Raw genomic sequence first — 27,319 nt, 5'->3', positions numbered from 1 at the left:
GGGCCACGTGCGAGGGCTTTCCTACCAGCAGCTCTGACCACCTCTCCCAGGATCCCTCGGTAACACGTCCATGCGGATCCTTACCTCTAAGCCTTTGCCTGTGCTGTTCCCTCTGCCTGGAATACCTGCCGTCCGCATTCACTCTTGTCCGCTCAGGAAATGCATACTGAAGTTAAAGATCCGGCTTCACGTTCCCCCGGGGGCACGTTACTAAATTGCTCTGTGCTTGCTTCCTCTGGTGGGTAGACTGGGCAGAGGGCGTATGTCTTTGGGGAGAAGGATTAGGAAATCTGAAAGGCAAGGAGGAGCCACAGAGGGTGTTTGAGCAGGGGAGTGTCCTCAGTTGGAAGAGAAAGGGACCTTTGCTTTTGCTCCTCTGATCTTTCCAGAAGGGTCTTAGGGGGGTGGAATGACATTCTGTAGCTTTGGCCAGCCAGACCACCCGCTTGCTGGGCCCCCAGGGGGCAGACCAGCAGGACCCCCCCCCCTCCCTTGGCGCACGCCTGGTGGTGAGGTTTGCTCCCCAGTGACCCCCCCACCCCCACCCCGAGTTGAAGCCAGCCCACAAACAGCTGCTCCCCGGGCAGACACCAGGTGGGGGGACCGCTCTGCAGGGAAAGCCACGAGCTACAGGCTGGGGGCCGGGGTGTCACCTTTACGGAAGCGCTGGTGACTCCCTCCACCGCGGAGGAGTTTGGAGGCCCCACGCGGCTGATGTGGCTCGTGGCTCGCGCAGGACCGGCTGGGGAAACAGCGACCCGGGAAGTGAGCCCCGTGTGCAGGTAGAGGTCCACCTGGGCTGGCCGACATCCAGGGCACCGGGGGAACCCCGGGAACAACCCCCACCCCCACCCCCAGGCCACCTCCTGCTGCCCATCTCAGTCCCTTTCTCTGTCTTTTTCTGCCCCCCTCCAGCTTTCCTGCCCCAGCTCTCTCTCTTTCTGTGTCTCTCCCTGTCTCGCTGGGTCTCTGGCTCTCTTTGGGATTCTCTCTGGGTGTCTCCCTACCTGTGTATCTCTCTGTCTCTGTCGGCCACATCTCTGTTGCCTCATCAGAGCCGGGCTCAGGGCTGGGTGAGGAAGAACAGGCCTTTCTCCAAGTCAGAGGGACCTGTCCTCCCCCTGCCCCGAGGGAGACCCGGCGTGGCCCGGGGGAAGGGACGGGGCGGTCTGGCCTGCGGGGTGGGGGCCAGGGCCAGCCGTGTGTGTGCGGGACCATCTGGCTTCAGACGCCAATGCCCGCCTCCATTTTGGGGGGCCTCCTGCGGCCACCTCCTCTCTGTGCCCCAGCTTCTGCTGGCTTCTGTCCTTTCCCTTTCCCCTCCCGGCTCCCGCCCTCCTCTCTGCTCCTTCCACTCGTGTGGCCCCCACACCCGACCCCTGTTCCCCACCTCAGGAGGCTGACGACAGCTGTTGTCGCCTTGTCAGCACTTATGGGACGAAAATGTACCGGCTTCGTGTAACCCTGAAAAGGACCAGATAGTGCTGGTCCCCATGGGTGGCTACGCCTGGTGGTGTGTGTGTGTGTGTGTGGGGGGGGCGCTGAGTGGGAGGTCGAGGTCCCAGAAGAGGATGCCTGGGAACCTGGGAGGGTCTGCTGTGGTGTGGTCGTCTAGGGGTCTGGCTGTAGGAGAGGGTGGGGTTTGTCACGGGGTGAGGGGGGTCCCACGTGTTCCGGGATCTGGTGGTTAGGTGGGTCCAGCAGCCATGCAGACCAGTGTGTGTGCATGTGTGTGTCTGTTGTGGGGTCTGACTGTCGTGGGGAGATGCACGTATGCTAAGGACTTGGGGGAGTTGGGGTCCATTGGCCGTGGGGATGGGAGTGAGCGTTTGTTGCCGAGTTCGTGGCCACAGACCTCTGGGTGTTGTCTGCTGGGGTTTGCTGCGTGTGTGGGACGTCGTTCGTGGCTTAGTGGCCATCTGTGCTCTTTCTCTTTCTTTGCTGGCCTCCGTCTCTCCTTCCCTCTCTGCCCTTCCTGCCTTTTCTGTTTCTGTATCTCTTTCTCTTCCTCTCTCTCTCTCTCTCTCTCTTCTCTGTCCCTCCATCATGCACTTTCATCCACGTGTTTATTGAGCAATTGTTTTGTGCCCACCATATGGCAGTAGCGGGTGCCTGGGGGGCTCTGGGCCCTGCTCAGATGGGAAGAGGAGGCGAGACATGCCGCGACGACCCACGGTTGGCCCTGAGGGTGGAGTCACTTAGCGCAAACCACCTGGATGTTGTGTCTCTGAGACCACGCGCTGCTGGGTCGGGCCTTGTTCCCCAAACTTCAAGTCTGACATAGAGGGGATTAGGTGGGCGCAAGCACTCTGTCCTTCACAGAGGGTTACGGGCATTGAGAGAGGGGATCAGCCATATAGATACTGAAGTGGGAGGGCATTCCAGGTAGAAGGCATATACTGTGCAAAGGCCCTGGGGTGGGACCAGGCCTGGCATGTCAGAGGAACAGGAAGGAGGCCTTCATGGCCCGAGTGGAGTGAGCAAGGGGGGAGATGGGGAGGAACAAGGGCAGGGAGGGAGAGGGGCAGGTGGTACAGTGCCTTCTGGGCCTCTGGAGGACTTGGGCTTTCATCCTATGGGAGGTGGGAGCCCTGGAGGGCTGGACATGTCTGGGGTTCTACAGACATGCCAGCCCATGCTTCAGACATGACCGCTTGCTCTGGGTCCCTCCCTTTCCCCCCCCCCCCCAGTTTTTAAATATTTTGGTAAGATACACATAACATAAAATTTGCATCTTAACCATTTATAGGCATAGAAGTCAGTGGTATTAAATACGTCCCTAGTGTTGTGCACCATCCATCTCCAGAACTTTCTCATCTTTCCGAACTCAATCTCGGTCCCCGTGAAACGCTGACTCCCCTTCCCCTCCCCCGCCCCTGGCCCCCACCATCCCCCTTCTGTCTACGTCTCTGGCTACTCCGGGGACCTCATTTCAGTGGATTTATACAGTATTTGTCTTTTTGTGTCTGGCTTATGTCACGGGGCCTAGTGTCTTCTGGGTTCTTCCATGTTGTAGCAGGTGTCAGATTATCCTTTCTTTTTAGGCTAAGTGTTCCATTGTGTGGACGGACCACGTCTTGTTTGTGCATTCATGTGTCGATGGGCGCTGGGTTGCTTCCACGTTTTAGGTATCGTGAACTGTGCACTGAACATAGGTGTGCAAATATTTCTTAGAGTTCCTGCTTGCTTTCTTTTGAGAGAGAGGGAGAGGGAGAGGGAGAGGGAGAGAGACTCTTAAGTAGGCTCCATGCCCAGTACCAAGCCCATCCAGGGGCTGGATCCCACGACCCTGGGATCATGACCTGAACTGAAATCAAGAGTCGGACGCTCAACCGACTGAGCCACCCAGGCGCCCCAAATCCCTGCGTTCAATTCTCTGGGGTATTGACCCCATAAATACAACTGCTGGATCACATGGTGGTTCCATTTTTAAGTTTTTGAAGAACCCCCGTGCTGTTTTCCGCAGCGAACAGCCGTGCCGTTTTATATTCCCACCAACAGTGCCTGAAGGTTCTGGTTTCACAACATCATCGCCAACATTTGTTATTTTCTGTGTGTGTGTGTGTGTGTGTGTGTGTGTGTGTGTGTGTGTTTTAACAGTAGCTGTCCTCAGGTGTGTAAGGCCGTATCTCGCACAGTTGACGCTTGAAGACAGGAATTAGGGGCACCGACCACATCCCACAAGCCGAAAGCCCACGTACAGCTTTCGGCTCTCCGAAACCTAACTGCAGTCAGCCTACTGTTGGCCGGAAACCTTAGTGATAATGTGGACGGTCCATGAATGCATGTTTTGTATGTTCCATGTACGTATTTTGTATGTTCGGGTATCAGGTGCCGTGTTCTTATAATGAAGTCATTGTGAGAGAACAGACAGTGTTGTTAAGGAGGTCATAAGGAAGAGAAAATACGTTTACGGTCCTGGATGGTATTTATAAGCAATTTGCGGGTCAGTGGAACCACGCAGTCCTAACCCGCGCTGTGCGAGGGCCCGCTCCCGTTTTCCTGTGCGTTTCCTGAATGATCAGTGATGCTGAGCCTCCCCTCATGGGCTTACTGGCCACTTAGGCATCTTCTTTGGAGAAATGTCTGTTCAAGCCCTTTGCTCAATTTTTAATTGAGGGTTCTTTTTTTTTTTTTTTTTTTTTTTTTGTCATTGCTGAGCTATAGGAGTTCTCTATATGTTTTGGATATTAATCTATGATTTGGAGATATTTTCTTCCATTCCGTGGGTTGCCTTCTTGCTCTGTGGCTTGTGTCTTTTGATGGTGACTTTCTTTTTGTTCCTTCCTTTCTTTTCTTCCTTTATGTCCTCCTTTCCTTTCCTTTCCTTTCCTTTCTTTCCTTTTTCTCTTCCCTTCTCTTCTCTTCTCTTCTCTTCTCTTCTCTTCTCTTCTCTTCTCTTCTCTTCTCTTCTCTTCTCTTCTCTTCTCTCTCCCCCTCCCCTCCCCTCCCCTCCCCTCCCCTCCCCTCCCCTCCCCTCCCCTCTTCTCCTCTCTCTTTTTCTTTCAGCTGAAACAGTGGCAGCTGGGTCCAGGTGAAATCTGTCCGGGGAGCTACCGTTAACAGCTATCCCTGGTTCTGATCAGATGGCCCCGGGCCCAGGCCCAGCCAGTCTTTATCAGTCAGGCTAGGATGTGGCCACTTCTCCCGAAGCAGACTTTCTCCACCACACAATGACATTTGAGGCTGGATAATCGTTTGTGCTGGTCACTGTAGGGTGTGAGCAGCATCCTTGGCCTCTACCCACGAGATGCCGGTAGCATTCACCTCCTAGTTGTGACAGCCAAATGTGTCCCCAAACTTTGACAAACGTCCCCTTGGCTTTGGACCACTGCCCTAAAGCTGGAGGAGGGGGTTAGGAGGCTGCTTGGGGGGCTGTGGGGGGCAGGCTGTGTAAAAGAGAAGTCAGGAGCGAGCCTCAGTCTCCTCACCTGTAGAATGGGAGCCTGGGGGGATAGTGGGATTCGGCCCAACACTCATTCATGAGTATTTATCAAGCATCTACTATGTGCCAGGCCCTGGAGTGGGGATATATCTGGGGTAAGAAACAGGACTTGGTCTCATTGGAGAAAGAGAGATGTTATTATTTTTTTTTAACGTTTATGTATTTTTGGGGAGAGAGAAATAGAGAGCGAGTGGGGGGAGGGGCAGAGAGAGAGGGAGACAGAGAATCCCAAGCAGGTTTGGCACAGTGAGCGCAGAGCCCTGGACCCACGAACCGTGAGATTGTGACCTGAGCCGACATCAAGAGTCGAACGCTTAACCGACTGAGCCAGCCAGGCGCCCCAAGAAAGAGAGATGTTAGTGAATAAGTTACACAAATGAATGTAAAGTTGTTTGGGGGAACCCCAAGCCCCACGTGGGGCTCTGCACTGACCGTGCGGAGCCTGCTTGGGATTCTCTCTTTCCCCCCGCTCTGCCCCTGTACCTCTCTGTCTCTTCCTCGCTTCTCAAAATAAATAAATAAACTTTAAAACTTATTTGGATAATAAATGCTAAGAAGCAGAAACACCTACTGTTTCTCCCTGACTTCTTTCCTGGGAAGTCAGGGAGAGCTTCCCGGAGAAGTTGGCAATCAAAGGATGAGAATGAGGATACTGGGAGAGGGGAGGCGGAGCGGTCCAGGCAGCAGGCCTGCAGGTGCAAAGGCCCTGTGGTGAGTCCCAGTGGTTGGAGCATGGAGGGGACCAGCCCCATCCGGACTGTGTGGGAGGCCCCGTTGGTAGGGCAAGGGAGTGTGGTCTTGATCTGCGGAGGATTTTGAGCTGGAAAGTGGCATAATGTGATTGTGTGGTGAGGAGATCCCTCTGGCAGATAGTGTCTGTAAAGTGCTTAGCACAGGCAGAGCTGGGCACCCAGAAAGGGCTTGGATGAGGCCAGTGGGTGTTTCAGGAACCCAGAGAAGTCACAGGGTCCAGGCCCTGCCCCCTGAAGGCCCCAGGGACACAGCCTGTCTCCGGGAACCATGGGGTGGGGGCAGGGAAAGTGGGATGTTTCTTTGAGTGCAGTTCCGCAGATAGAGGAGGGAGAGCCACCCCTGGGGTGGAGGGCAGGGCTCGCAGAGCCGGAAACTCTCTCAGGGCACCCCTGGGCCCATTTCACAGAAGGGAGCCTGCGGCCCTGCAGCTCCTTGTACACAGAGGGGAGTGGGCCCTGTCATCAGGGGCTAGCATTCTGGTGGCAGACGGACACGGAGCAAGTCAATCGTCACTATTGAAAAAGTAACGGAGTGTGGTAAGCGCCCCGTATAAGCACGAGGCCCGATAAGAAGGAGAGAAGACGGATGGGGTGTGTGGGTGGGTGGTGACTTAGCCTAGGGGTCAGGACAGACCTTGCAGGGGAGGAGAGACCTAAAGATGGTGAGGGAGGTACCATATGTGAGTATCTGGGGGAACAGCATTCTAGGTAGAGGGAACAGCCCGTGCAAAGGCCCTGAGGCAGGACCATGCTTGCAGTGTTGGGAGAGCAGCGAGGAGACCCCGTGTGGCTGGAGCAGAGTGAGTCTGGGACACAGCCTTGAGACTTGGAGCAGGATTGATGGGATGTGTGGGTAAGGCCTGGTGGGCTTGGATGGTGTCTAGACCCCTGTGTGTGTGTGTGTGTGGGGGGGTGGATTTGGGCACACAGGTGCCCAGAAGAGAGACCCTTCTGGCCGGGGGCTGGGTGGGTCCTGGGCTTGGCTGGACACGGGGCACCTCTGGGGTGCTCTCCCTCACCCCTTCCTGGTGACACCACCCCCAGGCTGATTAGGGGGCCTCAAACTTCCACCAGGCAGTGGGGCCCTGGCCTGCCTGGGCCCCAAGGATCTGAAGCATTTTGGGGGTTTGGGCTGGATAGAGCGGGGAGATAGAGCCTGAGGGATCCGTCTGGCCCAGGGCCGAGATGAATTTTGTGCCTCGTCAGTTTTAGGAGGTCAATTTCCACTGAGCTGACAGTCATGTGACACTGTTCTCCCATTGGATCAGACCCCCATGAGCCCCAGGGACCTCCCTGAAGCTCATGGAGTTGAAGAACAAAACACCTACTATGTTTTGGGACTAAGCACGTAACCAACGTTACTTAACCAACCCGGGCACCAATCTTGTACCCATTTGACAGTGAAGACACTGAGGCTCAGAGAGCAGCTGGCCCTTGTCTAAGGCCACACTGTGTGTCACCAGCACAGGAGGGATGGCAGACACCCTGTCCCCTGGCCCGCCCCCTTCCTGCCTGTCAGTCTGGTCCCCGCTCTGGGACTATAGCGGGGCTTGTGGGTTGGGCACAGAGGTACCAACGGCTTCCGGCCTCTTCCCGGGCCTTGGGAGGGGGCTCAGGGGAGGGGAGGGCTCGCCACAATCCCACAGTGCCTTGCATTTTCCCCTTGAAATCTGAGTTCCCGCAGAGGGCTCTCGGTTTTAGAGGTCGGTTTCACTGGGGCTTTTATGAGGCGTGGGTTTGCTCAGAGTGAGAGGGCCCTGGGGCTCCATCGGGCTCCCTGAACCCCGTGAGAGTGTAGCGTCTTGGGACTCTGTGGGCTTTCTGAGGAATGGGCTGGGCTGTATCAGCTCCGTGGGAATAGTCTCTGCGGGTCCAAAGTCTTCCCTGGGCAGTTTTCTGAGTCACAAGAAAGCCCCATGGAACCACTTGGGGAAGAGGGCATCTCCTTCAAGCCCCCCCCCCCCCCCCAATTCTGGCCAGGTAAGGGTGGGGAAGTCACAAAGAAAGAGAAGTGGTTTCCAACCTCCTGCTTGCACACCTCCTGTGATGGGCAGCTCATCACCTATCGAGGCAGCTTCTTCTGCGTTAGTGAGCTGGACTTCTTAGAAAATTATTTCAGACACTGGCTCCAGCCTGAACCTCTACCCCCCTCCCTCCCACCCCAATCTGTGGTCTTGGCTCAACCTTCTGAGACCACACAGAGCACACCCTCTTCTCCAAATATTTCACTTCTATATTTGTCAAGTACTTGTGAATATCTGCAGATTGGGGTGGTGGTGGTGGGGGGGGACACACCCAGGGTCATCACTGTGGTGGTGGTGGAAATCCACAGGACCCTGGGAGCCCAGGAGAGACTCCTGGCCTAGCGGAGAGGGGTCAGTGTGGTGGGCTTGCTGCAGGAGGTAACACGTAAGCTAAGTCCTGAAGGATGAGTCAGATTTGGCTGGGGAAGAGGTGAGAGAAGGTGCAGGATGTTTTGGGCAGAAGGCACAGCATGCGTGAATGAAAGAACAGCTTTCTGGGAAACAAAAGAGGTTCTAAGTGGCTGGAATGGTGTGTTGGAGGAGGGATGTTGGGGCTGCTAAGGCCAGAATAGAGAGATGCTTGGAGCAGGGATCCAGGTGGGAGAGAAGTGACATCTTTATCCCTCAAACGGGGTAGGAGTCCAACTCTGCTTCAGATTGCTTAGTTGCTCTGCCAGGAAGCAGCTTATACCTTCTCTTTCTAGGTACACAAGTGCCCATCTCACCACATCCTTGCTAGCATTGGGTTTTATCGTTTTTAAATCTTTGCCCATTTCAGCCAGAAAAAAATGGTATCTCATTGTGTAGGTGAAAACGAATGAGTATTTTTCTTGTTAAGGGAAAGGGATGAACAATTTTTCCAGATGTGAATTGACCACACAGATGTCACTTGTTGCCTGTGAGTGTTAAGAAGGCTTATACCCACCGGAGAGTTTGTGGTCATTTTTAGTTCCCCCATAACACGGTGGAAAGGGAAAAATTGTGGGCTGCCTTCTGACCATGTAGGTGGGGGATTTGTAAGTCAGCCTACCCTCTCTCCTTTGATTCATCTTTTTTTATCACCTATTTTTTTTTTGTCCTTTCAAGGTTTTAAATTTCTCTCCTATGTTGGTGGCCTAAGTGACTGTAGCTTTGTCCTCATCTGGGGTTTCTTTGGGCTCAAAAAAGAGGGTTGTTGAGCCCCAGAAAGGTGTTCCATGGGAGACCTTGGAACGCCAGATGTCTTGTGCATACAACTTTCTATCCTCAAAACATCAGCATGTGACAGGACCCGTCAAAGCCATTTTATAGATGAGGAATCTGAGGCTCAGAGATGTGAAGTCCCAGATGTGCCATTTTGGAGGAGAAAGCTGGCCATTTCTCCATGGCCCCACCCGTTTCTCCATACCCATGGTCCCACCCAGACCAGTCAGGGGATGGAAACTCCGTTCTTCATTAGGGGGGAGCTGCGGAGTTCAGCTCAACAGCAGTATTATGGTACAGGGGAAAAAAGAAAAAAGAAAGTGGGGGAAGGAATCGCAGAACACCCTCAAAAAGAGTTTCCACAAATGGCCCCAGGACTCAGCTCCCGAGTTTGACCTTAGTTCTGATCTTCTAAAATCTGGGTTCTGTGTTCTGGTACCATGTGCCTCTAAAATCCCATGTGACCTTGGTCAGTCCCTTCCCAGTTCTGGGTCTTGTTTTCTCCTTCAATCAGGCAACTCATTTCTGAAGTGTTTTAGCAATTATATTTTTCTTTTTATTTAAAAATTTTTTTCTAAGTTTATTCACTTTTGAGAGAGAGAGAGAGAGAGGGAGAGCGAGCAGGGGAGGGGCAGAGAGAGAGAGGGAGACACAGAATCTGAAGCAGGCTCCAGGCTCTGAGCCGTCAGCACAGAGCCCGACACGGGGCTCGAACTCACGAACCACGAGATCATGACCTGAGCCGAAGTCGGATGCTTAACCGACTGAGCCACCCAGGCGTCCCTAGCAACTATATTTTTCATATCAGAGCTCTGATTGGTTCTTTTAAAAAATCAACCTGTTTTGGGGCGCCTGGGTGGCTCAGTCGGTTGAGCCTCCGACTTCGGCTCAGGTCATGATCTCACGGCTCGTGGGTTCAAGCCCCGTGTCGGGCTCTGTGCTGACAGCTCAGAGCCTGGAGCCTGCTTTGGATTCTGTGTCCCTCTCTCACTCTGCCCCTATCCCACTCATGCTCTCTCTCTCTCTCTCTCTGTCTCTCAAAAATAAATAAAGATAAAAAAAAAATCAACTTTTTTTGTTCTATAACCTCCTGTTCTTGTCTAATGGCTATCATTCCATCCTTTGTCTTTCGGAGTTCCTCAATCTATTCATTGCACAACTCCTTTCACATCGCACCAGTCATCTCTATTTCCTCTGATGTAAATTCTTCCAGTGGGAGAGTATGTGAGAACTTCATGAAGTGGTTGTGAATTCATGTCTTCAGGATATTTCTCCTTGCTCAGAGTCTTTTGAGAATGTGTGCTCTTGATCTCCTATATTAGGCAGCCCTGTACGTACAAGGGTGGGCACACCCTTGTCATAGGGCACTTCTTCTTTGGTCCCTCATTCAAGTTAACATTTTCCTGTCATTTCTAAGTGTTTAGGGGAGGAATGGGAAGGTCTCAATGAGTACTTGGTGCGCCATCTTGAAAGGAAGTCCAATTTTGTCATCTGTAAACCGATACAGGGTGTTGAGTGGTCTCTGAGGTTTCTCAGAGGTATTTTCGACACAAATAATCGTGGGAGCAGCGTGGCAGAAACCTAGTGGGAGAGGGTTCTAATACCACCATCACATAAAAAGTGGCTGCGTGGCAGAAACCTAGTGGGAGAGGGTTCTAATACCACCATCACATAAAAAGTTAACTATTATTACGTACTGGCTTTTAACACCAGGATCTCTGGGATTTATTCTTTACATGACCAATGAACTAGGTACTGCTATTATCCTCATTTTGTTTTATTTTTTTTAATGTTTTTATTATTTTTGAGAGAGACAGAGCACGAGCAGGGGCAGAGAGAGAGGGAGACACAGAATCCCAAAGCAGGCTCCAGGCTCTGAGCTGTCAGCACGGAGCCCGACGCGGGGCTCGAACCCACAAACTGTGAGATCATGACCTGAGCTGAAGTCGGACTCTCAACCGCCTGAGCCCCCCAGGCGCCCCTATTATCCTCATTTTAGCTGAGGCATCGGAAGCTCATAGAGGTGATGTGACTTGCCCAAACATGCTTAGCTAAGAAGGAGGATTTGAACCCAGTTCAAGCGGGTTTAAGTCTTAGCTCTGTCCGTCCTTTGTACATCCTGGTGGCTTATATGCTCATCTAAGTCCCGCCCCGTTGTTAGCTGTGCAGTTTCTGGACCCTTTTTTCCTCTGTGGGTACTGATCTCTACCCGTCAGAGGTGCCGAATGAACTAAAAAATGTGTCCTCAGTGGAAAGAGCGGGAAAGGCCAGGAAGGCTAACCTGCTGTGTTCAGAAGGCGTGGGCCCGGAGGCCATTGCCTGCATTCTGGCCGTGCTGACTCAGGCAGGTCGTCAGTCACCTGACTCCTCAGGGCCTCTTTTCATCCGTCAAGTGAGGGTAATGACCGAACTTTCTTCTTGGAGCTTGGAACGGCGGTAAGCACAAGGTGAGGCGTTCTTTGCGTCTGGCACCTCGTAGGCACTCAGCAAACACGACTGCTTTCCGTGGAAAGCAGACCCGAGGAGGGGCTGGGGGGATGTGAACATCCATCTGTCCAATTCTCAGAGAATCTAGGGGCCAAAGGGAGGAGGGGTGTTTCACCAACAGAGAGAATGAATTCTAAGGGAAAAGGTCTAGTAAAGGTGGGTGTTAGTTCTGTTGCAGGGAAACCCAGATGGTGAGAGCTCACCCAGCCTGACAGCAGCTTAAGTTAACAGTGAATGAGCTCCCCGTCACTCCAGAAAACCAAGCCGGGCTTTGACGGCCACTGTCAGGGAAGCTGTGCAGGCTGATGGGGCTGGGGTGGAACTGGCCTGGGCCGTCTCTGGGGGAGACCCCTTTCCTGTTTCCTTGCTCGCCGCTGCCTCAGGCTGTTGCGCACGAGTGCCCCTGACTCACTGCCTCCCATTAGTGCTTCCCCGGTGACCACAGGAAGGTTTAGCCCAGCCCTCGCTGCGTCTTCTCTAAATAAATTCAGGCAGCTGAGCTATCTGCTGCCCCATCTCCCTTTGGGTTCCTGTGGAGGTGGGGGTCGGTGGTTAGGGGGAGCTCAGGCCAAGCCACAGGGAGGAGGAGGGACTCAGGAAGGGAGCTGCACAGTGGCACTTGCCCTCTCATACCCCACTGGCTGGCTCTGACTGCCAGCCCACGCTGTCTTCTTTCTTGGGCATCTGCTGGTTTTGACTTTTCCTTGGAGGATCCCTGGTCTTCGTCTGCTCCCTTTCCAGCCTGTCTGGCCCCTGCTCCAGTCATCCCTGGGTTTGCCTGCCCCCCACCCCCCCTGCTTCTGTCCTCTCTCCCTGAACCGGGATGGTGCCCACGGGCGCTGGCCCCAGGGCCTTGGGATGTGCTCCGTGCTGGCGCATATTAACTCCTGGGCTCCTGTGAGTATCCTTGAAGTTGGAATGGTGCTCAGGACCCCCTCTGAGGCCCCCCCACCCCCTGCCCCGGACAGGGCCAGGTCGGTGGCAGCAGGATGCTCTGGCTGGTGGGACAAAGGACCCTGAGCGAGAGCCTGTCTGGGGGCTCACGTTGGTTGGGTCTCAGATGAGCCGTCTGGGCAGTGGAAGGCCCAGGCCCAGCCCTCTGGGGGGGGGGGGGGAGAGAGGATTCACTCAGGCTTACTGTACCCCACTCTCAGGGCCCTGCCCCTGGGGTATTTCTCTGTCTGCTTGCTCACTCATACATTTTCAGGTCACTCATTAACTGGTTCAAATACTCACGCATCCACTGGTTCATTCCAAAACCCATTTGTGCAGCGTCGGCCTCCGTTCGCTCCCCAGCCCCAGGGTGGAGAAGGGGGGGGGGGGACCTGAGCTGCACATGAGCACTGTTTTCAGGGATCATTTTGAGTGCTTTCATAAGTACACCCCAGAGGTTTCTAACCTGAGGGTCAGTGGGGTTTTGAAAAAGACTCCTCTGGGCTGCTGGTGGGTTTGGAGGGACCGGGGTGCAGGCGGGTGTGGACCCAGGGGGGATAGGAGACGCCAGGGCTGCGGCCGGCGCTGCGAGGAGAGCGGAGGGGGTGCGTGCACGTGTGGACAGAGAAGTGGTGGGAGGTGGGGTGAGGGGGCAGGGGTGTCAGCAGTGGCTGTGGGGCTGGGGGTGGTGGTGGTGGCAGTCACCATGCTGGGAGGAAAGGATGGGAGGGAAAATCAGGCTGACTTGTGAAATTGCCGACACCCCCAGGCCAGCCGCGGGAGCTCCTGAGCCTCGGTTTCCTTCTCTGTAAGCAGGACGATGCACTCCTGCCAGGGGGTGTGTTGGCCTCAGACGGCTGAAAGGGGCCAGGGAACGTGGCCTCCTGGACAAGGATGGGATAGGTGGTCTGACCTCCAGGAGCAGACATGAGGACTAGGCAGGTGCAAACCCAGGGCCCCCCACCCGGGTCCTGTGCAGCAGGGTCCACGGTTTGCAGGCGCTTCTCCAGCCCGTGCGACACGGGCCAGCATGGGCCACCTGCTGCAGCAGGTGGGCCGGGGGCCAGGTGGCCCCAGATGCCTGTGGGGCCTCACAGGAGGTCTTGGGCCTCGGTGCTGGTGTCCCCCTCATAACCAGTTCTCAGAGGGGGTCCCAGGCAGTGGTACTGGAGTCCCTCTGGTGACTAGGGGTTCTTGCCGACTCAGGTGACGGCAGGGCCCCGCAAAGCCTTTTGTTTCAAGCCCAGCCATGACTGCAGACATAGCAGCCCCTCAGACCTGTAAGCAGAACGGACCCACGCATTAGACAGATGGCATTCAAATCCTCATCCTGCCGCTAACTTACTGTGTGACTTGGGCAGATAGCAGACCCTCTCTGGGCCTGTGTTTTCCATTATATCTCACTTACCTTTACCATGTGGCTGGGGGCTTTGTGAAGGCACAGGGCTGTTTGATTTTCCTCTGGTAACCATCTTAGGACCTGGCACAGTGCTGTACGAATGAATGAATGAATGAATGAATGAATTTGCATCCCAAGGTGTTTTGTAAAGTAGATATTTTGTGAGTTTGAGAACCTCTAAGTCAAACAAAGTTAAAAAAAATTTTTTTTTTGCAGGACTTCTCAGAGTCTTTAACAATCTTTTAAATGTTTATCTATTTTGGAGAGAAAGAGAGACAGAGTGTGAGCAGGGGAGGGGCAGAGAGAGAGGGAGACACAGAATCCGAAAGAGGCTCCAGGCTCTGAGCTGTCAGCACAGAGCCCAATGTGGGTCTCAAACTCATGAACCACAAGATCATGAGCTGAGCTGAAGTTGGATGCTTAACTGATTGAGCCACCCAGGTGCCCCTGAGAATCATTAAGATTCTCAGGTAGGGTGTAGGATATACAGTATTTCTCAAATGTATTGTATTCTTTTCTCTTTTTTTGGGCAGTGCACCCTCGGCACTGGGGTTCCTGACAACATACTTTGGGAAATGTGGACGTAGAATCATGATCAGAGTTTTGAAGAGTGTTTTCTTTTGATCTCAATGATCTTATGCAGCCAAGACACTAAGGCCAAGAGCTGTTAGCACAGAGAAAAAGACTAAATTCAAATAATAACACTACAGAAGAAAATGGCTTTCCCAATCAAGAAGGCTATTATAGCTTATCTTCAAACTGAATGCTGAGTTTCCTGGTGGCCAAAGCAAAAAGGGAAATGTGGTTGGCTTCATGATTTGGGGCTGGCAGTTCAGCAGGAGGGCCAAATATTTTCTGTGAACAAAGTTCTGTTTTGGTTCACCTGTTCGTTCATTTGTTCATTCATTCATTCATTCATTCATTCATGTTTATTTACCACTTCCAGTCTACAAGCACAACATTAGGTACCAGGATTACAATTGTAGACAAAAAAAGACACATACCCGCCATCATGAAGGTTAGTCATGGGTTCTCTGAGCAAGGATGCCAGCTCTCAATGCCCACTCTTTCTTGGAGCCTGCTTTGACTTCTCGGGCAGAAACCCCGTGTCTTGGGCACACAGATGAATGAATGGATTTGTGGGAGGCTGACTGGTACATGGAGGGATGCTTACTGGATGGTTGAGGGAACGGCCGAGTTGCGGGTGGATGAAGGGGGACCAGTGAATGGATATGTGGATGGCAAGCTGGCTGGCGTTCAGTAAAGTTACGTTAGTATTATTAAAAAAATTTTATTATTAAAAAATTAAAAATACACATAAAATAACACTTATTGTTTTAACCATTTAAAAAAAATTTTCAGAGACAGAGAAAGAATCCCAAGCAGGCTCCACACTCAGTGTGGAACCCACAGTGGGGCTCGACCCCACGACCCTGGGATCCTGAGCGGAGCCGAAACCCGGAGTCAGACACTCACCTGACTGAGCCGCCCAGGCGCCCCTGTCTTAATCATTTTTAAGTGTATGGTTCAAGAATATTAAATACACTCACACTGTTGTGCTACCTCCCGCACCACTCATCCCCATACTGTTTTCATCTTGTAAAGGAGAAACTGTACTCATGAAAGCATAACTCCCCATTTTCCTCTCCCCTCGGCCCCCGGCACCCACCATTTTGTTTTCTGTCTTTGCAATGTTGACTATTGTAAGCACCTCTTATGAGGGCATCGTAGACCATTTGTCTTTTTGTGACTGGCTTATTTCACTGAGCCTCAAACCTTCAAAGCTCATCCGTGTCGTAGCAGGTGTTAGACTCTCCTCCCTTTTAAAGGCTGAATCACATTCCATTGTATGGATGGACCACATTTTGCTCCTCTGTTCATCCGTTCACGGACACTTGGGCTGTTTCCACTTCTGTGAACCTAGGCGTGTGGCCATCTCTTTGAGACCCTGCTTCCAATTCTTCTGGGTGTGGAGTTGCTGAATCACAGGGTAACTCTATTTTTAATTTTTTGGAGGAAACGCCATACGGTTTTCCACAGCGGCTGCACCGTTTCACATTCCTGCCCACAGTTCGCGAGAGTTGTAATTTCCTTACCTCCTGGTCAACACTTGCCATTTTCTGTTTTGGTTTGTTTTAATGGTAGCCATCCGGATGGATGTGAGGCGCTATCTCGCTGTGGTGTTGATTTGAGTTTCCTTTAATGATTAGCGCTGTTGAGCCTCTTTTCACGTGCTTGTGGACCAGCAGCGTATCTTCTTCTGAGAAATGTCTGTTCAAGCTCTGTGACCATTTCTGAATTGGGTTATTTTTATTTTTATCTTGTTGTTGTTGCTAAGTTGTAGGAGTTCTCTGTATGTTCTGGGATATTAATCCCTTATCAGATCTATGATTTGCAAATATTTCCTCCCATTCTGTGAGTTATCTTTTTACTTTGCGGGTGGTATCTTTTTTTTTTTTAATTTTTTTTAACGTTTTTATTTATTTTTGAGACAGAGAGAGACAGAGCATGAACAGGGGAGGGTCACAGAGAGAGGGAGACACAGAATCTGAAAACAGGCTCCAGGCTCTGAGCTGTCAGCACACAGCCTGACGCGGGGCTCGAACCCACGAACCATGAGATCATGACCTGAGCCGAAGTCGGACGCTTAACCGACCGAGCCATCCAGGCGCCCCTGCGGGTGGTATCTTTTGATGCACAAAATGTAAACATTTTTATAGAGTCCAATTTTTTTTCTATTGTTACCTGTAGGTACAATATTATAAAAAAATGACTCGGTGAATGAATGGACAGGTAGGTGGATGGGTGGGTGTGTGAGTGGCAGATGTGTAGATGATTCTGTAGTCGGATGGGGGATAGATGGAATGTTTGAATGAGCAGAGGGATGGACAAATCAGATGGTGGGTGGGTGGTTGAGGGGATAAATGGATAGATGGTGAGTTGGTTGAGTAGGTGGGTAGAGGGATGGACAAATGGACAGTTGAGTGAGTGCATAGATGAATAGATCATCTTATGAATGTGTGGGTAGGCGGATGGATGGATGGGCAGATGCAAAATTCTGGCCACGTATCGAGGAGGTCTTGGGACATAACCTAGGCACAATTCAGATGACTACTGGCTTATTTTCTGAACCCAGCTTGACTCAGTTTAACTCCATGGACACACATTCTTTCTTTCCAGGTTCAGCCCTCTTTCATTCTCCCTCTGGGTCTCCAAGGATCTTAACCTAGAGCTCAGACCAGACTGAGCTCTAGGCTTATCAGCTGACTTCTCAGAGGTAAGAACCCCGGGGAAAGAGCCTGCATCCTCTAAGGACACGGTCGGTGTCCCACCGGCTCTCCGTGAAGACTGTGGTCTGCTCCTAAGCTTTTCCCAGCCAAGCGGCCTCTCTGGAAGCCTCCCCCACTCCTCTGCCAGACACCCAATGGTCCCACCAGCTCCTCTCCTCTTCCTCTCCATTACATCCCTCTCTGCTTCCGTCCTGGTCACCCCCCACCCTCCCCGCTCCCACTCCACCTGCGCCCTTACCTGTCTGTGATGGTGGGGTCACAGGATAAATTAGAGGGAGGGCCATCCTGGTCAGCCTCCTGCCTCCTGTCCAAGACCCCTCTCTTGTGTTCCAGGTGCCTCAGGCAGCCATGGACGTGGGTCTCTCCAGCCTGCCAGTTGTATCTCAGGGTTGCAGCAAGACCCTGCGGGGAGCACGTGGCAGGGGTCCGGCCATCCGGAGGCAGCGGGAGTTCATGCCGGAAGAGAAGAAGGACACAGTTTACTGGGAGAAGCGGAGGAAGAACAACGAAGCCGCCAAGAGGTCCCGGGAAAAGCGGCGTCTCAATGACGCGGCCCTCGAGGGCAGGCTAGCCGTGCTGCTGGAGGAAAACGCTCTGCTCAGGGCTGAGCTGTGGACACTGAGGCATCGCTTTGGCCTTCTGCCCTCCGTCGCTGGCTCCCGGGCCCTGCCCCTGCAGGCCATGCTATGGGAGGCCCCCTGGACTGGGGACCCCTGCTCTAGGGCCGAACCCCTCCCCTCCCTCTCTGGCTCCCGTGGCTGCTTTTTGAGGCCATGCGCCCTGGACACTGGGGTTCCGGGATGCGGGGGCTGTCTGGTGGCTCACAAGTGGACTGGTCTGGCCACCTCCCCCAGGTGCCCCCAGGACCCTGTGCCCCCTGCCCCCAAGAGAACGGACATGGCCTTGCAGGCTGCCCTCCCAGCTGCCTTATTCAGTTGTCACCTCCTGGATGGGCATGGGGGGACCAGACCGGAGCTCAGGCCCTTCTGGAGGCTGTGGTCACCCATGCCCACTGGTTACCAGGCTTCGGGGCCCTCAGATGTGTTGCTCACACCCTCTGCTGACCCGATGGAGCTGCCTCCCGGGGTGGCCTATCCTGTCCCAGGGAACGACTCTGAGGGTCAGCCCTCCCTGCCCCACAAACTACGCATCAAGTCCCAAGCCTTGGGCAGAGTGCCTCCAGGGTGGGCGGATGGCCGGGGCCCCCTCTGAGGGCTCCCCGGGGGCAGGGCTGGCCTGCAAGGGGATTTTGGGACTGAACACGGGTTTGTGCGGCGGAAGATGAGTGGCTTGCCCCTGACTCAGCTCCCAGCACTGGGCGAGGCCACGGAGGGGGTCCACTTCTCAGTGTCCAGGTCTGGAGGAGGGGACAGGGTTTCAACTTGGATCATACGTGGTTCCCATCCTGCCTAAAGTATGTGCTTTGGGTAGTCCCTTTCCCTCCCTCCCTTCCTTCCTCCCTTGCCTTCCCTCCTCCCTCCCTCCTCCCACTCTCCTCCCTCCCTTCTTTCTTTCTTTCTTTCTTTCTTTCTTTCTTTCTTTCTTTCTTTCTTTCTTTCTTTCTTTCTTTCTCCCTCCCTCCCTCCCTCCCTCCTTCCTTCCTTCCTTCCTTCCCTCCTTCCTTCCTTCCTTCCTTCCTTCCTTCCTTCCTTGCCTTCCCTCCTCCCTCCCTCCTCCCACTCTCCTCCCTCCTTTCTTTCTTTCTTTCTTTCTTTCTTTCTTTCTTTCTTTCTTTCTTTCTTTCTCCTCCCTCCCTCCCTCCCTCCCTCCCTCCCTCCTTCCTTCCTTCCTTCCTTCCTTCCTTCCTTGCCTTCCCTCCTCCCTCCCTCCTCCCACTCTCCTCCCTCCTTCCTTTCTTTCTTCCTTTCTTCCTTCCTCCCTCCCTCCTTTCCTCCCTTGCCTTCCTTCCTGCCTCCTCCCACTTTCCTCCCTCCTTCCTTTCTTCCTTCCTTCCTCCCTCCTTCCTTTCTTCCTTCCTTCCTTCCTCCCTCCCTCCTTCCTTCCTTCCTTCCTTCCTTCCTTCCTTCCTTCCTTCCTCCCTCCCTCCCTCCTTCCTTCCTTCCTTCCTTCCTTCCTTCCTTCCTTCCTTCCCTTACTCCCTCCCCCCTCCCTGACTTCCATCCACCATTCATTCATTCATTCATTCATTCATTCATTCATTCTCTTACACATTAACTCTCACAATTTCCCCGCCCCCTCACCTGCCCACTCATGATCTTTGAACCCTCCCTCTGTGCTCAGCTTAGTGGCCGGTGTGAGGACACCCTCCCGGCTTTGGGATTCCGATTCCGGAGGTAGTGGTGGGGGTTTGGGGTTGGACATACTGAGGGCCATGCTCAAGAAGGAGGTAATGTCTCAGGATGTCTGAAGCCTTGTGTCTTGGGGGCTTACTTACCAGCTAGTTTGGGAGCCAGACTTACCCAGTTCAGATGGCTTCCCCTTGTGTCTTGGGTCAGGGTCTTGAAGCATCGGAACACGTCAGCAATATCGGGGGAGGGGTGGGAGTCCATTTCTTCTCTCTCCCTGGCTGCCCATGGCCGCTGAGCACGCACACTCCCAGCTGGACAGGAGAAGGGACCATTCTGCGGGGAAGGTCTCCCAGGGACCCTGGAGCCCCACAGCTCATGAAACCTTCCTGCCTCAGTTTCTCACTCAGTTGGATAAAAAGCCCCCAACTTCGACTGTGGGGAGAACTGGGTGGGGGGGGCCCTCCTCCGGGCAGATGCGGTCTCTGAGTCCTGCATGCCCTTGGCTAGCTAGCTCTGGGTCATTGGGCCTCAGGCACCCCACCCCTCTCCCCAGCAGCCTCAGGGGCTGGGCCCTTCTTGGCCACCCTGGGTTTGTCACGGTCACAAATGTGTGCCAGCCGAGAGCACTGCTCCTATACTGGGCAGCGTGGGGGACTCGCCCGTCACTGCCCAGCCCCTCTCTACCTGCTGCCTCCTTCGTTCTGCTTCCAGGCCAGGATTGGGCAGGGTCAGCCCACCCCTGCCCTGTGCTCCGCCTTCTAGTGGGAGCAGACAACAAGGGCCCGGTGAGCCTCCCATCCTGCTGGGCACAGCTTGGCCAGCACTGCCCCTCTGAGGAATGTGCTGCTGGCTCAACCACTGCCCTCGGGCACAGACAGGTGGGAGACACCCAACAATGCCTTTGGTCTTGGCTCAGAGACTCACATCTCCCAAGAGTGTCCTGGGGAGGCAGGAAGGAGGGCTGCCTGGAGGAAGCGGCACCAGCCTGTCTCTCCCCAGCCAGTGCCCACAGCTGGGACGGTGGAGCCTGAGCGTGCACAGGAGCTGACGTCCAACGCAAAGGGACCACACAAGCTGTGGCTAATCCTGCACAAAGGCCTTTAGTGAAACTCTGGTCCTGACTGACCAGAGGGATATTTTAAAAAGCTTAAGGGAGAGGGAACAAGGAATGGGGGTGGCTGTGTGGCCACTGCTGGGAGATGTAGGTGGCTTGGTGCTTCCTCCTGACAGGGCCACCTGGTTGGTGTCTGAGGTGTCTGGGACCAGCTCGCCCAGGCCCTGTGGACTCAGGGGAGCGGGGGCTGGCCACCCTTGGGTCACTCAGGCCCCCTTTAACCTCCTAGCCCCAGCTGGAAAAGCCCAGAGAAGAATCTTCCTAAAGCAATTCATAGAATTGCCCTATCAGGAGGGACCCCTGGAGTCTCTTGATGGCTGCTCATCCAGTGTCTATTTGAATACCTCCGGGGATGGAGAACTCACTTCCTCTAAAGCTCATCCCTACTTCTCTAGAGTTAAAACCTGCTTCTTGCACACCTTCGACCTCTGACCTTGCTCTTACCCCTGGGGGAGCGGCTCGGAAGCCCCTCCCGCCCTCCTGCTTCCCTCCCTCGGCTTGGAGGTAGCTGGCGGTAGAAGATAGCTTGAGAAGAGTACATCTCACTTACCGTGTGCCTAGCACTTTATAGGGCGCACGTGTTCAACAAATGTTAACTCCCCTCCCTTCCTTTCTTTTTCAGAAAGCTCTCATGTTCCCAGCCCCAGAGTAGTGCTTTCCTCAGGGAAAATGTCCTCTTGGTCTTTAAAATTCCTTCCCTTTGTCCTGGTCTGCCCCTCCCTTCCCCGCCTTTTTTTTTTTTTTTTTTTTTTTTTTTTTTTTTTTGCCAATGCTATTTATATATGACTCTTGGAACTATGAATCATTTCTTCATCAAATACATATTTTTTTCCAAGAAATATATTTTTGAGCTCCCACTATGTGTCCAGTAGGAACCGGAGGAGAGAATGGTGCTCCAGACTGAAGAGTTTGCCAGGGGAACCTTGCACAAACATCTAGAACATTCACCCGAGTCATGTCGATCACGCTCCTGTGCTGGGCTCTGGGACCACAGGTGTGGCCTCTGCCCTCTGCGAGCCGATGGGCAGCTGGCAGACTTCCATGGGGCTCCAGGGAGCTGCGGCTACAAGAACTTTAGTGCCACCTCCCCCCTGGGGTCTCCATGGGCCCCTTGGGTTATGTCTGTCACGCTCAAGGGTAACTTGGGGGCCAAAGTTTAGGGCACAACTGTATGTTGTGTTTTCTCTTCTGCCCATCCTTGGAGGCTAGTGAGATCTACGAATGCTTGAGATTCCCTTCCTGCTTCAGGTATGTCTGACCCACGGCGAGTGTGTGCAATATCCACGGAATGAGTTTCTGCCCGCTTGGTTGGTGATTCCCGGGGGGCGGGGGAGGGGGTGGGGAGGGAAGAGATAAAAGGAGTTGAAGATGCTGATGAGGCCATGTTTCTCTATCTTGTCTATTAAGGATTCACAGACACATCCTGGCTGAACTCTGTGTTGCCTGGATCCTGGATACTCAAATTGTGGTCCAGGGGCCAGCAGCCCAGCATCACCTGGGAGCCCTCTGGAAATGCAGACTCTCAGGCACCTCCCAGAACTGCCGAATCAGAACCTGCATTTTCATGAGATTCCCGAGGAGACTCACGCACACATGAGAGTTTGAGAAACACTGGTTCAGAGCAGAGGTTGGCAGATTTTCTTTACGGGACTGGAGAGTAAATGCTTTTGGCTTTGTGAGTCAACAGCCACTGCATTGCTGTGTCTATTGTGCTCTTTGTAGCGGGAAAGCAGCCACAGACAATATGTAAAAGAGTGGGTGTAGCTGTGTTCTAATAAAACTTTATTTCCCCAAACAGATGTGGTCAGATTTGGCCTGTTGGCTATACTTTGCTGATGGCGTATCCCCAGGAGTAGAACCTAGGATCTTAGGGGTGCTTGTCTTCAACCTTGATATTGCCAAAGTGTTCTGCAGAGTGGCATTGCCCATTTGCAATCCCTTGCATGTAAATGAGCTTTGTTTTCTGCCAACCCTTGGTTTTTGATGGGCTGTTTGATTTTTGCCTATGGGGGGGCACATAAAATGGTTTAACCTGTGTTCCTCTGTTAAACATCTTTGCCAAAATTGGTTGGCCTCTTGGATTTCCTCTTCTATGAATTGCCTGTTCTGTCGGGATAGTTACCTTTTCTTGTTGATTTCTTAGAGCTCTTTATATATTCCAGCTATGCTTCTGTTGTCACATATGAACATCACAGACTTTTCATCTGACTTGCCTTTTCATCTTATTCCTGGTGTGTTTTATTTCAGCAAAAGTTGGAAAATGGGATGTAGGCAAATTTATCCATCTTTTTTTCTGGTTTGTACATTTTTGTCTTGTTTATGGATCCTTTCATGTCTCAAGGTCATAGAGATAGTCTCTTAAGTGTTCCTGTAAATGTTTCCAAGTTTTACATTTCACATGCATTTAGCCCAGCCTCTTTCTGTCTCTCTCATTCTGTTGCATGAAGTGCCATTATTCAAACTTCGTTGATCAGAAGAATCACCTAGAGGTGCTCGTTTAGGTTATAGACCTCTTGAATCAGACTTTCCAGGAGACAGGCTTTGGGATCTGTACTTTTTACTAGCATTGAGGTGATTCTTCTAATAGGGAAATGATGGTGCAGTGGTGAGCCAATGGGTTTGGGAGCTGGGCAGCACCCCATCCTGGCTGGGTGGTCTCATACATAGCACGGGGCCTCCCTTGCTTACCAGTAAACAGGGATTCCAAAGGCTTCTTGTGAAATTAAGTGAGAGGCAGTCCGTATATGGCTTGGCACAGGGCTTTCCCCTGGGAACTGAATTGTTTATCCCCATGGAGACTCTAACTAATCCCATTTCTGGTTTTGTTTTGGTCACCAGGGGTTTCGGGGCTAAGCTTATGGCTCAACCAGAACAACCATTCATTCATTCATTCATTCATCTGAAAGATTAGTTTACTCACGTAGCAAATATTTATTGATCATCTACCATGTTCAAAGTGCAGGAAAGAGCAGTAAACAGAATAGATGTGGTTTCTGCCTCCGTGGTGCTGGCAGCCTAGTTGGGGAGACAAATAAACAAGAAAAGTAGGATCCATGCTGGTAAGTGTCATGGAGAAAAAAGAGGCGGGATGGGGGAGCTTGGGAGAGGTGGCAGGTGGATGTGTTACAATAATTGAAACAGGGAGGTGGGGGTCCCTTTTCTCGCTGAGAAGGTGATATTTGAGCAGAGGCTTGATGGACCCGTGTATGTATTGGAGGAAGATCACTGCCCAGGCAAGAGAGAGCGGTCCATGATAAGGCCCTGGGGCAGGGCTGTGCCTTGTGAGAAACAGGGAGGAGGCCCGTGGGGGTGAGGCAAGAGTGAGCGAGGGGGAGAGAGGGAGGAGGTGAGGACAGGGAGGTGATGGGGAAGGTCATGCAGAAGCTGTGGGTCGTGGCTTTTTCTGTAAGTGAGATGGGGGTGCCGGGGAGTTTCTGAGTGTTTCTGCTGTAACTGTCCCTCCTCCCCCCTCCCTTCCATCCTGTGGTGTGTGAAGCTGAGTGAAAATAAATAAACCCACCACATCGGTGCAGGGGAACTGGCTCAGTGTCTGAGAAAGGGGGTGACTGACCACATTGTCAGTGTGGCTCATCTCCCCACAGGCAGTCACGTGCTGCCTCCCCTCGGAACCAAGGTGTCCCTTCCATCCCTGTTTCTGAGTCTTTCTGAGATCTGAGGGGTGGGCAGGAGGGCTGCTCCATGGGTGTGTGTGTGGGGGGGGGTTCATGCCGCCTTCCACTAAAAACCACTTGAGACAAACATGTGGGGACGGGCTCTCAGGCGTGTATGGGGGTACCGGAAAGCCCAAGGTCCGCTGAGGTGGGGGAGGTCAGTGAGGAGGGGACCAGGGACAGCTGAGGTTGAGAGAGGTGCTCAGGTAATCCAGAAGAGCTGGGAATCATCTGGAGATAGGTGGCTCTGGCTGGCGACAGTGGGGAGGACGGCCCTGCAAGGCCAGGAGGTGTGAATGCCCCATAATTACCATGATCCCAGGGGTCTGTCGCCCAGGACAAATGGGCTTGTTTTCTGGCCGCCTGGCTTGAGCCAGTGCCTTGAATTTTGTCTCACTTGCTCTTTGCGAAAGACTTCGTTATTATTATCCTCATTGACAGATGGGGAGACCGAGGCTTAGAGAGGTACGCGCCTTGCCTCGTGTCCTGCCCCGCCTCACTGTGCCCGCATCACGGCCAGCTTTCTCTCCCAAGATCTCTGCCTCAGATCTTGGTATTTGCTCTTCCCTCTGCTGCAATGCTTTTCCCCGCATTGAGTAAGCGCGACTCTCTTTTTCCTTCTTCAGGTCTTGGCTCAAACGCTACCGTCCCAGCAAAGGCTTTCCCTGAACACCCACTCTAACACACCTCTGATGATTCGCATTGACCCCTACATATAGTAGGTGCTCAATGTATATTTGTTGAGTGAGCAAACTTAGCGGAAAGGAACAGTTGATTCTCCCGGGGACAGCTTGGACTGCCGTGAAATCCTGCGTCACCAGGTTTGATGGTCTGTCCCTGCCTGGAGGACAAAGGCAGGGCCTCTCTGTTGTGTTCAGTACCGTGCCCTTGGTGTTTGGGATGGTTTGTGGGGCCTGTCACACAGTAGGTGGATGATAAGTACTCTCCAATTGAATCGAGGCTTGACAAGGAAGCAGGACGATGTTACATGGGCGGTTCATCCATTCATTCATTCACTCACTCATTCATTCATTTATTCGTTCATTCGTTCGCAACTTTCCAGAGAGAATGAAGCGAATCCCTCCCTACCTGTTGGCCCCTGCCCTTTCAGGAAGGAGCTGGACAGACTCTGGGTGAATGGGTAGACGGACAGGTTATGTCAGATGATGCTGAGGGCTGTGAGCTGATGAGCAGGACGTGGGGGCAGACAGGGACCGGGGGGCAGTGGTGGTGGTCGGGGAAGCTCCCCTCGGAGGACCTCTGGACTGAGTCCCGGCAAACATGCGTGAAAAGAAAAACATGGGCCCCCAAAGGCCATGTGTTGTGTGATCCCCTTTACAGGAAATTTCCAGAATATGCAAATCCCTAGAGACGGAGCAGTCGGTGGCTGAGGGGGCTGGGAGTGGGGAGCTGGAAGGGGCTGTGTACTTGGTATGACGTTTCCTCTGGGGAGGATGACAGTGTCAGGTGACTGCCCAGCCCTCTAAAGGTGCCGGACGCTGCTGAATTGTTCGCCGTAGAATGGTGAACTTTTTAAAAATAATTTTTTTAAGATTTTGCTTTTTTTAAGTATTCCCTACACCTGACACGGGGCTCAAGCTTACAGCCCCGAGATCAAGAGTTGTACGCAGCTCTTAACGAGCCGGCCAGACACCCCTAAAACGGTGAATTTTATGTTGTGAGACTATCACCTCAACTTAAAGCAATGCCAGTGACCTGCCATGCCCGAGGACAGAGGACACACGGGCCTCTGGGAAGCGGGAAGAAGAGAGAGACCAGGGACCTGTGCAGCAGGTATAGGGGGTGCAGGAGGAGACGCCCCCGACGGACCCCCGATGGACCCCAGCCTGGACACCCGGCCCTCAGGGGGCTGGGGGGAGGCAATCCCGCCCCCTGGCTTTGTGGGGTGCCTGGGTGGCCGGGCGACATGCCTGGGCCTGCCTGGGTGGGGGTCACATGCATGCATGTGCACACTCACGCAGCCTAGCTTGAGTGTGCACGTGTGTGTCATGAGCCACGCATGGACACGTGTCACACTGAGTGTAGCACGTGCATGCACACTTGTGCCAGAGCCCGGCTGTGCAGGGGTCTCCCCATATGCGGCCCCCACCCCCTGCCAGGGATTGGGGTGGACTGAAGGCTCAAAGATGTGGGAGGATGAAGGGGAGTGGGGGCCCCCACCCCTAAGGCCACAGGTGTGGGCCCCCCATCGCCCACTCTCTCCCCGTTGCTGCGGGCCCTGGGGGCTCCCCCAGCCTCCCCTCCCCTCCTTCTACTGTAAATTCTGAGAAATCCTGTCCGTGGTTTGGCCTTGCCCCTCCCCCTCCCTCTATCAGGGCTCTCCTGGCCACTGTCTTCCTGTCTTGGGGCCTGGGTGGGGGCTGTGAAGGGGTCAAAGGCTAGGAACTGCCCCACCCCCCAGCCTGGGTCCCCAGACCCAGGGCTCTCCACTGCTTCTGAGGCCTCACGTCACCTCTCTGGGCCTCAGTTTCCCCTTCTGTGGACTGGAGATAAGCATTTCGTGCCTCCGAGGGAGGAGTGGAGGAGGTAATAGGGAGGGCCTGACACAGTCTAGCTGCTATTATTATGCACTTCCGGCCTCTGACTTTCCCTGCTCAGCCTCCACACCTTTGTCCCCTCTGTTCCCCAACCCAGAGTGCCCTCACTCCTGTCCCCCGATTCAAGCCCAGGTGTCATTCAAATCCCAGTTCTTCCAGGAACAGAGAGAGCAGTGGCACCAGCAGGGGCTGGGAGGCAGGGAACCTGGGTCTGAATCCTGGTTCTGCCACGGACATGCCGGCCGGCCTCCGAAGGGTTGCCATGTGGCCTGCTGCCTCAGTTTCCCCAGTCTGATGCTTTGTGGTTCTAAGCCTCCCTGATAAACGACCTTCTGGCACCCTCCACCCCCAGCTTACTCTACTTCTCCAGATGCTGGGCCGCCTTCCTTGGCTGTTCCAGCCACAAACTGCGATGCTCTTAGAATTTATGGTGCAGGAGGTTCTGGGACCTCCAGAGACCTGCCTCTAACTCATGCTGCGCCCACTCGTCTCCTAAAACACAGCTTGAATCTGTCTACTTCCCAACTCGGCCACCAGCTTGCATCGCCCCAGAGTTTTCTTGAATCCAGTTGGTTGCCCTGATGTGTCCTGTGCCTGCTCTCAGTCCTTCCATGGCTCCCTATTGCTCCTAGAAAAAAAAAAAATCCAAAATCTTCCCCGCAGCCGTGAGTGAAACACGAATCTGGATTTGGTCAGGAGAGCTTTTATGCAAAAG

At 53.4% G+C, this 27,319-nt stretch overlaps 1 protein-coding gene across 1 annotated transcript; it reads left to right on the top strand.

The window, feature by feature from the left end:
• Positions 1-618: 618 nt before the first annotated feature.
• NFILZ (NFIL3 like basic leucine zipper) lies at positions 619-18,544 on the top strand. The gene is made up of 3 exons (XM_019427418.2): positions 619-782; positions 16,903-16,999; positions 17,346-18,544. Exon 3 carries the CDS (start codon positions 17,361-17,363, stop codon positions 18,222-18,224), a length of 864 nt encoding a protein of 287 aa, XP_019282963.2. The 5' UTR covers positions 619-782; positions 16,903-16,999; positions 17,346-17,360; the 3' UTR covers positions 18,225-18,544.
• Positions 18,545-27,319: the final 8,775 nt, after the last annotated feature.

This window comes from Panthera pardus, unplaced genomic scaffold (genome assembly GCF_024362965.1).
Source record: "Panthera pardus isolate Hobbes unplaced genomic scaffold, ASM2436296v1 HiC_scaffold_8, whole genome shotgun sequence".
NCBI lineage: Eukaryota > Metazoa > Chordata > Mammalia > Carnivora > Felidae > Panthera > Panthera pardus.
This window is presented reverse-complemented; position numbering and strand designations above follow the sequence as displayed.